General features: G+C 32.8%; 1 protein-coding gene across 1 annotated transcript; it reads right to left on the bottom strand.

Annotated features, from left to right (window-relative positions):
• Positions 1-12,071: 12,071 nt before the first annotated feature.
• On the bottom strand, positions 12,072-14,402 carry LOC102621942 (protein DETOXIFICATION 48). The gene is made up of 2 exons (XM_006472314.4): positions 13,929-14,402; positions 12,072-13,820 (listed from the first exon to the last, which is right to left on the bottom strand). Exons 1-2 carry the CDS (start codon positions 14,061-14,063, stop codon positions 12,294-12,296), a joined length of 1,662 nt encoding a protein of 553 aa, XP_006472377.2. The 5' UTR covers positions 14,064-14,402; the 3' UTR covers positions 12,072-12,293.
• Between the last annotated feature and the right edge of the window lie 2,085 nt (positions 14,403-16,487).

Raw genomic sequence — 16,487 nt, 5'->3', positions numbered from 1 at the left:
TTACACACACACACACGCATACTATAAGACTTAAGAAAATAGATAGTTGATTATTGATAGATATTTTGTAGTTTAAAATGAATTTAGAGAGTAAAATTTTTTTAGTAAATTGTATTAGTTTGTCTATATTTGTAATTTACATTGTGGGTATTTGAGTAACAAATATTTTATAAAAAAATGGGTTTGTAAAGTATTTTAGTGGGTTCAAATAGTCTCACATTATTATTTTTTAGAAGATGAATGAAATTTACTAATATTTTTAAAACAAGAGTTGGGCAATTGGCACACCTCAAATATCCACTTAATAACTCTTATTTTAAATATATCATATTAAATGTTTTTAAAAATACATTATTCGCTAAAGGCAACAACTAATCCCAAAAATAACCTTAGTTAACAAATCTGCGTACTAAATTCAATCACTTATTTTGCTATGGTAGTTGAACTAAGTTAGAAGCCTTCGAAGTGATGCCGGAGAATTATAGACTTCTTCTTTTTTTAAAAAAAAAAAATCAAGTAATTTTACAAAATTTAAAATTTTCAATTGCAATATGGAGTTCAATGAAGATATTAAAGTGGCACACCGAATATTAAGATATTGTTAATGCGATTATCCCAAACGATGATTTGTTGAAGGATTTACTGTGCTAGAGAGAGAGACTAAGAGAGAGAGAGAGAGAGATTTTGATGATTTTAAAATTACAATTTTTTATTGTACTACACAAATATTTACAACTGTTATTATAACATACATAACTAGAACTTAAATTGTTTAATACTAATTACACATCAGATTATTATATTACATAAATATTTACAACTGCAATTATAGCATACATAACTGAAACTTAAATTGTTACATTAAATTTATAAAGTACGTGCCCAGACAAGTAACCCTCACAGACGAGGGATGTCTCTACTCCACTCGCATTTCGCAAGGGAGAAAAACTTATAAATAAACTCCGCACAATTATACATAATGCTTAATTAAGAAAGTTTTGAGTCTATATTTGAGTTCATCAGGACTCGAACCCCTACCCTCACAATCCTTATTAACTGTGAGAGTAGATGTTCACCGCTGGGCTAAAGGCCCATTGGCTAAATTTACAGTTGAAGAAAAGGAACATGGATACATTACTGGATGAGACAAAAAAAATAATAATAAGACAAGAATTTTGATGATTTGACTAGTGTTATCAGGCCTCATTTGCTGAGGAGTTACTTTAAATATAGGCAAATAAGGCGGTCACTTAAAATTTAATATTTTTCAAAAGACTTATTTTTTTAGAATTTTCTTATAATTCTCTAATTAATAAAAATCTTTTTTTTTAAAAAAAAAATGTGTTGTAGAAAAGTCTATTAGACATCTTTATAATTAACAATTGTCCTACAATTAAGATTATTTTTTAATAGAAAATCAATATTTAGTAACCTTAATGTTAAAAAGATATATTTAATAATTTTGTTTAAATATTAATTCATTCATTATTAGTTTTCCCAAGAAAAAAATAAATTCTTTAACTTTTTAGTTTCCTAAAAAAATTTGATTATTTAACATTATTTTTTTTAATATTCCTTTTAATTTCTATTGAAACCTTATAATATAAAAAATCAGTAGATAAAAAAATTTCTTATTCCTTTCTCCACGAAGAAAATTATTACATCCATTGATTCATTTAAAAAAAAAATAGTTTCTTAAAATATAAAGTCCATATCTATTATTTGATAATCAATTCATCATCTTAACTTTTTATGTGCTGCCATTCTAAATATTTTATTTGAAAATAAATATTTTTCTTATTTATTTGTTTGTTTATTTTTGTAATAATTCTAATGGAATTGAAAAAGATATCTTCTTCACTATTTTTTTTTTAGGTTTTGTTTTTGAAAATTTTCAAGATCTTTTTTTAGTAATGTTAAAATTTCAAGAATTAAAGATGAAATGATTTTTTGAGTCCCTTTATTTTTCTCTGAATATTAAAATTACAAAATAAATAGAGGCTCCGCAAAAAAAAAAACACGTAAAAGAATTATTTTAAAGATAGCAGGCTTGATGAATATGAGGGAAAATCGGAAATGATTCATCTGTATCCAAAAATATTGAATTTGCAATTCCTCACTCCTTAGTTATCAAAATAAAAATGATTATTTAAATTACGATTTAAACATTGAATTTGCGATTCCTCATTCCTTTATTACCAACATAAAAATGATTATTCAAAATATGATTTAAAAGTAAAATGGGGTGCATAAAGTGTGAAAAGCAAAATATTTCAGGTGCAAGTTTAGTTGGTTGTGAATTTTCATCTTTACATGTAATTTTGCTCAAAATTAAAAAATAGAAAATAAAAGGGGGGCACATAAGGATTGTCAGGGGTGCCAATAGTCCCACTGTTAAAACAAGAAAAAGAAGAAACGGATAAAGCCCAAAACCATCAACGGCTTTTTAAAAAATGATTGGGCTTAGTCGATGAAGATTGTTCATGAAACCCAACGCTGGCAATTAGCAAAGGAGCCCATCCTCGTGTAGAATCCCAACACCGAGAAATGAAGGCTCAAACTATATCTGCATCTGATATTTGGACCGAAGCGATTTATTGCATGCATTGTGGTGATCCAAGCAGGATGTTTTCGCACGCGATGCCATGAAGCTTCCACCGACCGCTAGTGGTGTAAATCCCATTATTTACAGTTTCCACCACGTAAATAAACACCGGTGTCTTACTCTTACATTTATTGATCGTGGTTGCTGCTGTATCTATGTTGCACTGTAGTTATTTGCTACTTGCTATATTTCAGTTGTGTTACATTACATTGTCCCCCCATTTTTCTTTTCTTTTGCTTTTATTATTATTATTTTTTTTTAACACACAAGAAAGAACAAAAGTATTTGCGTTTAGTTGAGTCACTGCCTTTTTAGCTGGGGCCTAGGAGGAGACCCACTCTTTATACACACCGTTGCATGGTGCCGAAAGTTTGCTGGCAATTAATCAATGAGAGCATGTGAACTTGGTTTGACAAATCAAGGCTAGTATTCCTTCTTTCTCGGAACTTGATAAGGGAAAAACAACAGTGGAACTACTGTTCCTGTTACGCAAATACATTCGTCTCATTCGCATAAAAGTCCCGCTTTGTGTGGGCCAAGGCTTCACTGCTGGATTGGCCCAATATATGTAATTATACAATGAACTCATTTTTGCATGATTGTCTAGTTTGTAGAGACAGATTCTAATATATGTAGGAATTCTTTTGTATATGATATGTTCTTGTTTCTTTAATGTCGTGAAGAAAAGAAGAATATGCATATCAGATGAAAAAAAGAATATGAGTGCATCCTATACATGCGTGTGTTTTCGTGCTTCAGACGGAGAGATAGAGAGCGAGAGAGAGAGAGAGAGAGAGAGAGAGAGAGAGAGAGCAGGTGCATGCATGGATACTTTTGGTTTTGGGTTTGTCTCTCTTGTGCTGTTTGCGTAGCCTTGTGTTTTTAGTTACCGTAGCTATGCCTAGTCAATGAAACAAACAACTGATCAATTATTGTGTCTGAGTCTTTGGTTATGAAATCAATATAACATAAGAGTACATAATAATTATTACTCCTGGTCTTTTGTTAGGTAGGGGACCACTCATTTAAGGACTTGCGTGTGATTCCTGAGAAGTGAGAAGAGTTAACGGTGTACGTTGTATGGGGCCTCCGTGGATCTCTGCTTGGCTATGCATTTTAGCCAAGTATTAAATACAAGCTAGCGTCTATGACCATGTAATTGCCAAATTAATAATGACGGTGAACTTTCATTTATTCTAACATACGTTATCTAGATCTTATACATTTTTCATGTTTTTGTTTATAGAAGCTAGCGACGTCACTCATACTCAGAACCTATCTCATAAAATGGGATTGCCTTAAGCTCACATACTTAATTGAGGATTGATTCTCAATTGATATATATAGAAACCAACAGATCTCACTTGTACTCAAAAGTTAGTTAACGAGTTGATTGTTGTCTCAATTTTATATGTTTAACCAAAAATTCATTCTCAATCGATGTGAGATAGTCTCGCTCTCACTCATACGAAAAATTAAACTAACTCATAAATTAAGGGTTACCTTAAATATATATGTGTAAGCGAATATTCAGTCTCAATTGATGCGGGACAGAGTCCATTAGATCCCATGTCATATGCCCTTGTCAAGTGATAAAGTTATGTGTGCTCACTCATGAATGATTTTGGCTCTTATTCAAATAAAAACTCATGAACCTATACTCATGATTAAAAAAGAAAAAACTTATGAATTAAGGGTAGTTGCCTCAAGTTTATATACTTAATTGAAAAGTCATTATCGACTAATGTGGGTAGTTCTTAGGTATGGCAATAGGTATCATCCGTTATGGGTTTTATCAATTACCATACTCACCCACAACCAATAGTAGATTTTTTACAGGTTTTCTTATTTAAAATAAAAAATACTTTTAATAATACATAAAAACTTAATTAAATTATACAATTCAAGCTATAAATTTATAACAATAGCTTAAAATTCCCTGCACAATAATCAATTCTAGATTTTATCAATGTAAATAACAAATTGAAATTTCAACATTAAAATAAATACACAAAATCTATTAATCTAACATAAGATATTTCTGTGGTACGTAAATCGCCATCACTAATATCAATGCCTTATTCTATCTTTTAATCAATATATAAGTATTATCAATAATGCTAACAAGTAAATTTTGTACAACTACCGTCAACAATAAATTAAACAAATAAAAACCTAATTTTAATAAATAATCTTTAGGTTCAAGTCATTAAAGCAAAACAAAAAAAAAATCAATCAAATTAAAATAAAATATCAATAATATTAAACTTGAAAAATTATAAAATTTTGCAAACTTCAACTTATAAATATTTATGATTAAATTTTTTTAAATATAAAAATTATGAGTAAAATTAAAAATATAAATAATTAAAATAAAGAACACAAGTTGGCGAATACAACATGTTGGATTTTTCCTTAAAACCAAATTCACCAACCACCCGGAGTGAGTTAAAGTTTGAAATATCAAATCCGCTCACAACCCGCAAAATTACTCATACCGGCGGGTTTGGACAGATTTGTAGTAATTTTGTCATCCTTACATAAGACTTGCCTATAAATAATATACACTAAAGAGAACATATATAAAAATTTATCATATAACTATCAAATGTGATCAATGATATGCAATAATATTGAGCCTTGTACTATATGGTTGCGCATGAATTATGGCCGTCTATATCTTGACTTCTAAGATAGAAACTTTGACTTGTCTCTATATGTAATTTGAGTGTTCTTCAAATCTTAATCAATAACCACAATGTAATGGGAATGCAACATGCACGCTTCCGACGTACATTGCTGTTTTCAAACACTAAGCTCTAGGACCTTGATTCAATATTGTCATTATTTACACATTGCTTAGAAGAAACAGAAGGAAACTCACTTAATTGTTTTGGAGAGTTCTACTAATGCTGTAAGCAAAGATATTTGTGTTGTTGGCAACGAAGTTAAAGTTGAACTTGGACTTGTCGAATGCGTTCCGTATTATAAATTACTAAGACTACTTAGGTAGACGTAATGCCAAGACCAAAATCTTTCCCTGCCTATAGTCCTTTTGAATCGGAACAAGCGTTCAAATGTTCAAAATCGTTATCATCAAGCTGATTCAATTTCCATAGTAGCTTTAGAGAAGCTTTGACCTTTGTCCTTTATTTTATTTTATGTTTTTGTTTTTTTTTTTTTTTGGGAAACCCCACCCATAAAGCAATTGATACTTAAGTAGTTTTTAGAATCTTTATCCTCTTATGCTAAGAGTATATAGCTTATTGGACTCTTTCTCCACTTCTTTAATTCTCTCTTTCCTTGTTAGTTGGCTCTTGGCTGTTCAGTTAAGAATTAATTAGAAATCCACTTGAAGACCAAAACCAGATGGTCAAAACCAGAGGGCGAGTGCAAATTAATGGGTCAAACACTGAATATTAAACAACAAACAAAATGTCAAATCCACTAAGTCGGAGAGGTTGGCAATTGCATGCATCTTTTTGTTTTGCTGGCTTTGCTTTCACTTCAAAGCAAAGTACTTGTTGTCATCTCTTAATAAGAACAAATCTATTAAACTTAGTTCTTGTACCCTTTTTAGCCCTATCACACACGTGTTTTTGTATCAAAGCCATGTTGCTGTATTGTCTCTGTTCTTTTCTTATAAACTAACATGTTTAATTGATTATCCTTCATTTGCTTTTCATCCTTAAGGTAGTGGCAAAAGCGTGGCTCATCTTCTATCGTGGAGGGTGCTTCTCATAGCTTTATATATAAATTGACTTTCTTTTGTTACTTACTGTTTTGGAATGAATAAATATATATATTTTTTGACTTTCTGTGGGACTGTTAACTAAAAAAAATATGTAAATGGGTGAGTGAGAAAACACAAAGTGGGCCAAACCCACAATTTTTCTAAGTGTTTTTGAGACATTCCAAAATGGAGGTCGGTTCTCATTACTCATTAGTGGAGAAACGAACAGAACCTATAGATGAGACAAGAAGTGCCCTCAATCATAATTTGTTCAAACCTTCAAAAAAAAAAAGGCTACCTAAAATTCACACCTTCTGCCCTGGAAACGACAATACATTTGTTCCCTCTGAAGTGGTACCCATGCCTCCAGAAAAGGACAATCAACAATATGTAAAAGTTATTAGCACGTGTTAGCTCCTTATTGCATGAGATAGCTACTGAAATACAAAATGGTTCAGCATCGATCAGTTTGCTCTTCATGATAGGTGATAGGACTAGAGGTCCCTTTTTTGAAAGGCATTACGGCACTGGTCGTCCTTTGCTTGTGACTATTCTGTTGCCACACGATTGGCATCTTTGAATATGATGAGTGGATCATGTATCTCCCCACTATGCATATATCCTTTCCTTTCACAATATATAGGGTCAGTCAGCACGGATGCTAACTCGTAGCTAAGAAGACCTGGTCATACATTTGCAAGCTTCAAACTTTTTTCACCAATTAAAGATTGATCCCACCATTGACCCCCGTTTTATTTATTTGCAAGCTAACAAAATTACCTGTGTTGTTGTTCTTCAATTAAGTGTCACGCATCGACACCGATTTAGATGTGCGTATACAACTTAACTTTGAACAAGTTCAAGCACTTTATATAATTAACTACGTACACATATATGTTTGTCTTTCTTATTTGTATACATTTGACACGTCTGTTGAAACTATATATATATATATATATATAGAGAGAGAGAGAGAGAGAGAGAGAGAGAGAGAGAGAGAGAGAGAGAGAGAGAGAGAGAGAGAGAGAGTACTGATTTGATCTAGGATTCTAGATTTTTTTTAAAGTTTAAAAAACTATTAAGTCATATAGTTTAATAATATAATGTTATTGTACTATTAATTCATACAGCTTAATAGCTTTTATGGACTTTAAGAAATCAAAGATCTTGAATTGAAACATTTATGTGTGTGTAAGTGTAACCATGATGATAATAATTTTATATGTTGTAGCTATAGCATTATGTTTATTTATGAGAAAAATCTGTGGTACGGTACCACAATTACACCGTAGTGGGACTCTTATTTGTGTATGTACTTAAAAGAGACAAGTAAAGAATCATGCATATCAAGCGCAGGGCTACAATGAATGAGGATGCATGCATCTGAGGTGGCTATGACGACTAGGGATTTATTGTGGCTATACAGATATATATATATACATACAATATAATAATTTAAGGCTGCAATGAGACTTTATAAGAAACTTTTCCAGGCATCAATATGGGCTCTCTCCCTTAAAACTTAAAAGAGAATAACGATTCATGTCTTCCACTTTTAGTTTAATTATAGGCTTTAAATATCATATTAGGCCTATTATAAAATTCCACTTTCGGCAATGTTTTCAAAATATGAATTTGTTTTTTGACACTCAGTTTGCCAAGAATACAAGTTCCCTTAACATTCGTTGTGATGATAAAACAAGTGTTGGCCACAGCCAAGCTTCCTTTAACTTCACTCCAAAAATAAAAAAATGGACGGGGCCGAGGGGTGGTTCTTGATATGACGTTTATAGGGCAAAAGCACATATTCCATTACTAGTTCTAGGTGTTTGGATCAAAAGGGCTCGATTAATTTTATTTTATTTTAATTACCAATTGTTTGAAGCGTTTCTTTACACCTTTTGTTTATTTATTACTTTTTTTTTTTTTTTTGCTTTCTTTTCGGAGCATTAAAACCCTACCACAATTGGGGCGGTTTGATTTGTTGTGTTTTTTTCCGGTTTTGTTTTTAAAATTACATAAAGGAAAACATTTTATTGTGGCGCATGATGTGATGCCATTGGTGGGCTACTTAGTTGTTTAATTTTGTTTTGTTTTATTATTATTTTTAGTTCTTTTAGAAGTGGGCTACTTAGTTAAGGAAAAGGTGGATTGAGATTGCAAGACACGTATCGACTCATCAGTGCTCGCTTATCGGACAAATTTTTGTGCTCTGACACGCGGCGTATTCTTATTCGGTGCAAAGTTAAAAGGATGATAATTTGTGCTGGAAAATGATGGTTTCGATTGACAATTTCATTATGGGAGGCATTTTGAGGAGATTCCAATCGGAAGAACGGCTTGGGGGTGTGGCGCAAGGATCATAATTCTTTAATTTATTACATAGTTTATGCCTTCATATGTATGCATAAATACATGTACACACGCGTATACGTATTGGATGGAAGATGACATCAAGAATAGGATATGAATTTACATGTAAATGATATTGGTGCATAATTATTAACCATTAAGATTACCAAATTTTTAGTGCAAAAAGTGTGCCATGTAACTGTTTGATAGGAAAGATATCTTTTCACTAGTTGAGAATAGATATATTTATATATTGAGATAATAATATAAATTTGAGACAAATTTTTAATATTTATAATCTAACGTTTGGGTATGAGTTAGGTTTATAAACTTTTTAAAAATTATGAGTTTAAAATATCAACATGTCTACATACAATACAATTATAAAGAATTAGAAAATAGAAGAGTGCGATTAAATTTTGGAAGGAGCGAAAAGTTGATTTTTTTTTTATTTTTTATTTTCTATATTAGCACAACTTGAAAGCATCTTTAAGCTTTTATGATTCAAAAGAAGCTATGCTGTCAATCCCTTGTTTGTCAACCACTATCGTCCAAATACTTGGCAATTATCTAGTGAAGTCATTAATTACGGACACAAATTTTCGAAAGTCTCTCTCGCTCTTTTTGTTTTTGTTTTTTACAAGGTTTTAAGAGTAGTAATTTAAATTGACGGATAAATATTTATTTAGTTCTTATATTTTGATTTAAAGAGTCTATGTAATTTTTATATTTAAAAAAATTATTAAGACGTTCATATTGTTAATTATATTACATTTTTACCCTTAATTTTTATTTCTTTTTACAATAATACCCGTATAACAATATTCTTTGTGATATTAATGAAAAAAATGTTAATTCATCAAGTTAGCCTTAAAAATAAAATAAACATTAATGTAAATTTTTATACTATTATTTTACTTTTAGGATTAATTTGGTAAATCAAAATTTTAGATAAAATTATTAGTAAGATTGTTGCAAGAATTTTAAACATTACCTTAAGTTGGCTGATATTAATTTATTTATAAATAATTAATGGCAAGATTGCTGTAAAGATACAAAAATAATAGTTCTTTCATACTAATAATTGTTAATTTGCTAATAAATAATTATGGTTTAATTTGTTAATAAACCTTTTTTATAGATAAATTAATCAATGTCAAGAATATTATTGTTAGTTTATTATCATAAATGAGTCAACAAGACATGCTATAAACAAATTCACATGTCATGAATACAAATATGTCACACATTAAAATTCTTAAAAGAATAATAAGCAAACACGACATGATAAATAATTGTGTCATATTTGGTTGAACTTAGAAAAAAAAAAAAAGATAATAGGTACAAAGAAGGTAGTACATTTATTATCATTCAAAAGTACAAAAGAGATTTTTTATACTAATCATTATTCAAAATTACAAATGCTCAATGTATACGTGATTAAAAAGGTGAAAAGGAAAATGATACAATTATGATTATTTGAAAAATATGATTGATTAACAAAGATTGAGCTAATGGATTACTGTTCTAATTTTTCTCTCCATCTTTGTTTTGATTCTTGTTAGATCTAAACCCATCAATGTTTGTATTATGTCGGATTGATTGATCGTGTCAAAATTTGCCACCTATAATTACAAACAAAGAAACGTAATGGTGCTTAATTAATAATTTATTTTTAAAACTTTTTGCCACGATCTCATTTTGTTGGATCAAATTAGGTTAACATGTTTATATTAGTGACAATGAAAGTTTTAAAAATTTAAAATAGATAAAAATATGTGGTCCAATTTTTTAGTGGATAGGATTTTGTATATAATTCAGTTTCTTTTGATCACAAAAAATATGATTGTATCGTATCGGTAAACTCTATGTCATTCACGTTCGACATGGCTTTGCTATTAGGTAAAATTTATAAAATCATATAAACTATGGTGATGGGGTAAGAGTCAGACTATTATAATAAAAAATTAGTGACCAAAAGATAGAACTTTTAGATGTGATGAAACTATAAAATAAATAGTTGTGCATGGTGATACAAGATTTGGAAGATCATGTACATGACCGAATTCATGGTGTTGAATTCTTGGATAATTAAAAAAGATGAAACGAGTGTTGATGTTGCTGGGGCTGACTGGCTCTACCACAAGTTTTATGAAAGGAGTACCTTTGCCACAATTACAAGAGAGTGATGATAGCTGGATAGATAGAGATGGGCATATTCATATTCGTATTCATATTCGTATGTACACATATTTTAAATTAAATTTGAGAAAGAAGATAAGGGGAAAATAAATTTTTGATATTAGGGTGGCTTTGAGGCACTATCTGCTGCAAAAACCCAAGTTCAGGAAGGGGAAAAAAGTAATGATAAATAATTATATGGCCTTACGTGTACCACTCAGAAAGAGGAAGTGAATGGGGCCATTACCATGTTATCATTTTGTCATGCTGTGTGTTTTTAGAAATGAACCACAGTATGTATGCATAAAGAAAATCCCATAAACAATTCTTTTTATATATGATGTTAGTTTTTCTTCTTTTCTTTCCAAAAAATAAAATTAAAAGAAAAATAAAATGTGTGTGTGTGTGTGTGTTTTTTTTTTTTTTTGGTTGGAGATTGGTGTGTGTGTGTGACTGTGTGTTAGTATAATTGAGAACAAATATTGGAAGTAGGCTAAGGTGGGGAAGGGGAGAGAATTGAACTGCTAAAATTTGCAGAGGCACTGCTGCTAGTTTTTGTCATATTAGAAGCAGACATAAGCAATAATAGCTGGATTTTGTTTCTTCAGTTTGAAGCGCAGGCCCCCCCCTCATCCCTTCTCCTATCGCCAGTCTCATCTATTACCGATTATCATCATTCTTTTTTTACTGCTTCCTTTGCTCACTTTCCCCCCGGTTTTTAGTTATTTGAATTTTTTTTCATATGGTAATCTAAATAATTTATAAAAAGAGAAGATAGCTTTGATTAAAGAACGAAGAAATATAGAGAATAAGATATGTGGGAATCTTGTATATACGTGTGTGCGTGTGTGTGTAGTGAATGCATTGAAACTTGGAGCATATATACAATGATTATATATATATATATATATATATATATAGTTGTTGTTAGTATAATCAAGAACATGCATTGAGAGATATATATAAGGTTAGAATAACAATGGCCAAAGATACTGGGTATATTATGACCATTTTCCATTTTAGGCAGTGAAGCTTGTTGCCTCATATGAAAGGGACCAACGATAAAGTTAGGCAGATGAAGATCATTTTTTTTTTTTTTTTCACAAGCCTCTAAACAGCCGACAGCTTAACCCTTTTCTCTTTCATCTCATGACCCATGACACAGTGTATGTAATAATAATAATAATAAGTATGGAGAAGTGATATTAATTTAGGTATATTTGTTCTATTCTACAAAGGTTATTAATTAACACAATAATACAACATACAAAACTAAAATTAAAAGAAACATTGAAAAAAAGGGTAATCTTCAACCTTACAGTAAGCTGCTAAAATAATTTTCACGTATCAGCACCTCAAGAGTGGAGAAAAAAATATTTAAAAATGAGGGAAAGTTATTAACTCTAATAAATGCACAGTACTTCATGTGGCAGATGGTGCAGCTGTAGATATGAGAGGGTCTGTTTCAAGTGATGCTGACTTCACAAGCTCATCATCATTAATGGACAATATCGCTTCAAGATTAATATCCTTAATGTTAGGCTGTTTGGTGACAATAGTGTCTTCTGGTTTTGATAGTACCGGCAATATCAGTAGACATGTTGCATTTGTTTGTGTAAGCTCTTTCGCTCTTTCTGCTTGAACCATCCAATCTGTTCTGCATAGAACATGTAGCATAACCAAAGCACAAGAAGCTTGAGCTGCTAGCAGGCCAAGCCAGAGCCCTGGAAACCCCATTTTGGCTACAAAACCCATCAGGATAGCCACTGGCATACCCACCAAGTAAAACGATCCCAAATTGATACTTGCCCCAGTCTTAGGCCTAGCACTTCCTCTTAACACCCCACAACCAGTTGTTTGAGGGCAATTTCCAAGTTCACAAAGCCCTATAATTGGCAATGCAATTGCTGTAAGCTCTAAGATTTCGGCATCATTGGTGAAAAACCTGCCCCATTTGTGCCTCATTAATGTTGTGAACAAGACGGCCATGAGGCCTAATGCAACCGCACAAAAAAGTGAGACAATCATGGAAATGCGGGCTTTTGAAGGCCGGTTGGCGCCTAGTTCATTCCCAACTCTTGTAGAAACTCCAAGACTTAAGGACGAAGGGAAGACATAGATTAGAGATGTTATTTGGATTAGGATTCCCATTGAAGCAATGGCGGCTTTTGGGTTAATAAGGAGTCCGCAAATCATTATCATTAACTCGTACCACCACCACTCAAGACATACTGATATACAATTTGGAATGGCAAGCGCGAGCAAAGAAGACCAACCTCTAACACAATCCATGCTTGGAGAAACCCAAGAATCTTTATGCACACCGGAGAAATAAACAAATGAAGACAACAAGAGGAAGAGATTTAGATTGGTCCAAACCATAGCAATGGCCACCCCTGCAATGCCCATCTTGAAATGAACGACAAGAAGGAAATTTAATGGAACATGCAAGAGGACAGAGATAGCAGAGCAGTATGTTAATGGTAATGTAATGCCTTGACTTCGAAGATAGACGCGAAGCGGGTGAAGCAATGATAAGAAAAAAAGGTCAGGAATTGCGAAAAGAATGAAAGTTTGGGCCACAGATGATATTTCGTCATCTTGGCCACACCACAAAAGAATTCTTTTCATGTTAAGCCACATGAAGGAGATAGGAAGGGAAGTTGAGAGAAGGAGAAGCACAGTTCTCTGTAGAGTTATGCCTAAAAGCTTCCATTGTTTAGCGCCGTAAGCTTGTCCGCAAATGGGTTCCATTCCCATGGCTAAACCAGAGAGTACAGAGTATCCGGTGATGTTGGCAAAACCAATGGAAAGAGAGCCACCAGCAAGCTCAAGCTCTCCGAGATAGCCAAGAAACAGCATGGAGATCATGGCTCTTGAATATAGTATTAGACCTGTCATTGCTGTTGGCCCTGAGATCTTCCCAATGGCTTTCATTTCCTCCAAGGCCTGAATTAATGAATTAATGCAAAAACAAAATTTAAAATAAAAAAAAACATGCATATGTATGATATATTATTCTAATGTTTTGGTGCGTGATTTTAGTTAAATAATTACCTCAGAAGGGGTTGGCCGTCTGTGCAGTTCTTCCGGATCATCAGTATGAAGATCCACCGTTTTGTTGAGATTGGTGTAATGGGGTTTTCTGGGAGAGAAAAATGATGAAGGAGAAGATGGTTTCGGGTTACACATAGCTAGCACCTTAGTAGCTATAGCAATCTCTTTCTGGATAGAGAGCTAGCTTAATAAAGAGATAGTTTAATATAAGAGTTGAGTTGGAATTAATGGTGATGTAAATTGCAAAGCCTTGTTTTTGTATTCTGGTGTTGCTTGCCTGTGCGGTTTGTTTGTTTTCAAGTGCTGAAGTATGAAAGGAGAGGTAAGAGGATGTAGGTATATATACATACATGTAAGGTTCTCGTTCTTTGGAACGTGTCAATTCATGTAACAAAGACAAGTCCAAGAAAAGTGCTTGTTAAAAAAAAATGCTTTTGGGAAGTTGTAGGGGGGGCCGCCCTTCATCTCTCCCCCTCTCTCTCCCTCTCTCTTTTAATCCCATGAGCATGAGGTTTGTCACTTCATCTGCATATTATATTAATATATTATGTTATTTAAGCAATTTGAGTGGAGTAGCAGGTCGAGCAAGCCTCGCCGTTGAGTGTAATAGCTAGATAGGAAGGAGGCAGCTTTTGATCTTATCCCTTTAATAGCAGATGGATAGTGAAATGCAATAGAGTTGATTGGCTGGTTTATTAATTTTTCACCGCCTTAACCTGTGTTGTCCATGAAATCATTTGTTGGTTTTAAATATAATGGGGAACCTTTACGGGCATTTAGCTTCATGGTGGGATTATATTACATGGAGTTAAAAGTAATTTTTGGGATTAGTGGATAATCTTTAAGATCCTGACCGTTTAGGTTTTCTTTTTATTTGTACATTAAAGCAGATAAACAAGTTTATCTTAATTTGCCAAGTGGAGGGGAAGCAGATTGAATCCGCCTACTTTGTGAAATGACAAAGGGCATATTGGGTACGTTTCTTTTCTTGCATCAATGGCTGGCCTTAGCTGCTGCTGCTATACCGCTAAAGCTTTGTTGTTAGGCAAGATAAAAATGTTTGGCTGTTCTAAGGCAGCCATGCATGTTCTATTCTTGTGCAACCCATGTGACTAAACCCACTCCGAGCACGACGTTTTTGCTGTCCCAAAACTTGAACATCAAAACATCAGCTTCACTACTTGCCCAACATGAGAGGTGACAAAGCTTGTTGTAAAATCTATTTTAGGCCCCATCCTTCTTTTCTCCATTTTAGTTGTTTGGGCAAAGCGCTAAGGGTTTTTTTTTTTTTTTTGACAATAAAGCGCTAAGGGTTAAGTGAAGATACATCGTGGGCATTTGCATTACGATCAGTAGAATTTCTTATTTTATTATCATAAAAAAAATACTTGTGGTGGAGGTTTCTTAAGAACCTAAAACTAATCCAAAATCATTCTTTTCAATATTTAGTGGCGAGAATGAGCCATCCATTGTAATAATTAATTGAAAAAGTAGCCACCTGCAACTTTTGATTGCACCCCTGTTAGTAGATTGCCGGTTGAAGAGAACACAGAATTTGAGACATGAAATAAGCTTTTAAAAAAATGTGTCCCATTTGATGATTGGAGGAACAATATCAGGATTGTTTGTGTAACTTGATAATTTGAGCTGAAGATACATGTGTGGTATTAGTGAGCTTCTTTAGTGGATCTCTCTCTCTCTCTCTCTCTCTCTCTCTCTCTTTTTCCTTATACAAGAAAATAATTAATTATGATTTATGATCATCATGGGTATGTGGAGTTAGGTGTTGTGTCATGAATGGGACCACTGAAGAGTGTTAATGGAGATGACAGAAGATGGCTGTATGGAGCCCCGGCAGATGGAAGAAAGGAAACACCGAGAGACAATTACGTGCTCCAATTACAACCATTTAATTTGTATCCCATTTCTCACAACAGATATGAGACTGTCTCATTGTAGGAGAGAGCCTTTGGCTGTGTGCCTGTGCCTGTAAATCAACAGAAGCAAGCAGCTAGCAGAAGCAGCAGCAGTCCTCTCCCCATCAGAAAAAAACACTGATGCAGTTTTTGACATTTGCAATTTTTCCAAAAAAAAAAAAAAAATTCCCAATCCAACAGTCTGAGCTGCTTCAAGAATCAGTTTTTCGTTGTTTCCTTGCATAAAGATATTACTTCTCTGAAATTCATACCCACCCAATGTCAGATTCCATGTGTATACAGCTCGATAAGTGGCTGTAGATGAGAGGTGTGTGTCATGCAACGAAGCCAACGGACAAAAATTAGTGTTGAAGATAAATATTATTCAGATGATGATTTAAAAGACATTTCGAATTTAGCATCCTAATTTTGGGAAGTGGGGATCACTAAAGTTAGATCCGAACCAGATTGTAGTAAATGAAATTGACAAGTTCTAGGATCACATGATGATGCCATTCGCTTCTACAGTTAATTAAATCAGCTAAAATAGTAAGCCATGTTGCCTCAAGTTGTAGGAGTAGTGGAACTCAGACAGAATTTTATTGGCATCATAATAAACAAATTACAATGCCAAATGCAAGTT

The sequence above is a fragment of the Citrus sinensis genome, chromosome 5 (assembly GCF_022201045.2).
Source record: "Citrus sinensis cultivar Valencia sweet orange chromosome 5, DVS_A1.0, whole genome shotgun sequence".
NCBI lineage: Eukaryota > Viridiplantae > Streptophyta > Magnoliopsida > Sapindales > Rutaceae > Citrus > Citrus sinensis.
The sequence above is the reverse complement of the archived record's forward strand: the minus strand, read 5'-3'. Positions and strand labels throughout refer to the sequence as shown.